The sequence below is a fragment of the Chiloscyllium plagiosum genome, chromosome 32, assembly GCF_004010195.1.
Source record: "Chiloscyllium plagiosum isolate BGI_BamShark_2017 chromosome 32, ASM401019v2, whole genome shotgun sequence".
Classification (NCBI taxonomy): Eukaryota; Metazoa; Chordata; class Chondrichthyes; order Orectolobiformes; family Hemiscylliidae; genus Chiloscyllium; species Chiloscyllium plagiosum.
This window is the reverse complement of record NC_057741.1, coordinates 3,173,548-3,175,641: the sequence shown is the minus strand read 5'-3', so window position 1 is coordinate 3,175,641 and position 2,094 is coordinate 3,173,548. Positions and strand designations below refer to the sequence as shown.

At 39.4% G+C, this 2,094-nt stretch overlaps 1 protein-coding gene across 1 annotated transcript in view; it reads left to right on the top strand.

Moving 5' to 3' along the window:
• Window positions 1–840: 840 nt before the first annotated feature.
• LOC122539245 (deleted in malignant brain tumors 1 protein-like) overlaps window positions 841–2,094 on the top strand; it is a 52,063-nt gene continuing 50,809 nt past the window's right edge. Inside the window, exon 1 of the mRNA XM_043673946.1 lies at window positions 841–849. Within this exon, the coding sequence (XP_043529881.1) occupies window positions 841–849 (9 nt within the window). The remainder of the gene's footprint in view (window positions 850–2,094) is intronic.

Here is a 2,094-nt window from a genome sequence, read left to right as displayed (position 1 = left end):
ACATTCAAAATAAAACTGAAAATTCTTGGCATATTCAGCAGGTCAGGCAGCATCTTAGGAGAGAAAATCTGTGTTTTTGTTTCAGGTTCATGACCCTTCTTCCGTCCGCACATGCTGCCTGACACTGCTGAGCACTCACAGACACTTCTGTTTATATTTCAGATTTCCAGTATTAGCAGTATTTTATTTTGTGTTGTAGCCAAGATATTCAATTCAATTACAAGTATCATGGTTCAAATTAGTATCTTTCCTGCACTCAGTACCACATTGGATGAGAACAGACAACAGAGCAGGCCAGGGATGGAACTTGGGTTCAGTTAATAACAAATTGCATTTATACTTGGCTTTAAAAATGAACCAGGGAACACTATAGGAATGATTATCAGTATTGGGGTAGAAGGGTGTTGTACTGGTGGTTTGTGCTTCACTTGAACCATCTGGCACCAGTGTCTTGGTGAATCAAATAACTAGAACAATAAAAAATGAGCATTAAACTAAATGAGAGGGTTTAATAAATGATCTCAGACTAAAAGATTCCCTAATCATAACATTCAGCATTCAGTTTGAAAGTGAGAAATGTGAGTCAAAAATATTTGTGCTCAACTGAAATCAGAGTAATTACAGAACAATGAAGGCAGAGCTGACTGTGTTGGACTGAAAAAAAGAGTTTAGCAGACAAGACAATTAAGGAACCATCACAAACTTTTAAGAAAATAGATCATGACTCACAGCAAAGATATATGCCAATGAGGAAGAAGTGCATCCAAGAAGGGAATAAAGTGACCAAAATTAACAAACAGAGGTAAGGATAGTATCAAATTGAAAGAAAAAACATACAACATGACGAAGGTTTGTGGTGGTCCAGAAGAGTGGAAAAGGTTTAAAGGCCAACAAAAGATGACTAAAATAAAATAGAAAGAGAAAATATATGATAAGGGCAAACTAGCACGTGACATAAAATGGACAGGAAGAGCTTCTTTAAAGTTATAAAATGAAAGACATCAAAATGCACACAAGCTCCTTAGAGAATGATGCTGGGGAAATAATAATGGGAAATGAGGAAATAGCAGAGGAGTTATTAAATATTGAGCAACATGGGAAAGGACATGAATAGCATTGCAAAGATATTAAATAACCAAGGTGCTAAAGGAAAGACAAAATAAACACAATGACTATCACTTTAGAGGAAGTACCCAGGAAACTAATGTAGCTAAAGAATGATAAGTCTTTGAACCAAATAGGTTGCATCTTAGGATATTAAAGGAAGTAGCTGCAGAGATATTGGATATGTCGTGGTTCTATTTGCAGAGCTGGGAATTTGTGTTGCAGACATTTCATCCCCTGTCTAGGTGACATCCTCAGTGCTTGGGAGCCTCCTGTGAAGCGCTTCTGTGTTGTTTCCTACGGCATTTATAGTGGTTTGTCTCTGCCGCTTCCGGTTGTCAGTTCCAGCTGTCCGCTGCAGTGGCCGGTATATTGGGTCCAGGTCGATGTGTTTGTTGATAGAATCTGTGGATGAGTGCCATGCCTCTAGGAATTCCCTGGCTATTCTCTGTTTGGCTTGTCCTATAATAGTAGTGTTGTCCCAGTCGAACTCATGTTTCTTGTCATCTGCGTGTGTGGCTACTAAGGATAGCTGGTCATGTCGTTTCATGGCTAGTTGCTGTTCATGCATACAGATCGTTAGCTGTCTTCCTGTTTGTCCTGTATGAGCAAAACTAACGTAGTGTACAAAATCCCATGCAAGGACTGCACAAAACACTACATAGGACAAACACTTACCACACTTTTCGAAGAGACCATTACACACACACCAAGCACCATCAATCACATTACCAACGAAAACATCATGAAGCTAGTGGACCTGTGCCTCACCACCCACTTCACCTTCAGCAACATAATCTACAAACAAACCAACGGCACACCGATGGGATCTCCACTATCAGGATTCATAGCAGAAGCAGTAATGCAAAGACTAGAACAAACAGCCCTACCAACCATCAAACCAAAAATTTGGGTCCGCTACATAGATGACACCTTTGTCATCACAAAATGAAACAAGATAGAAGAGACATTTAACATCATCAACAACAC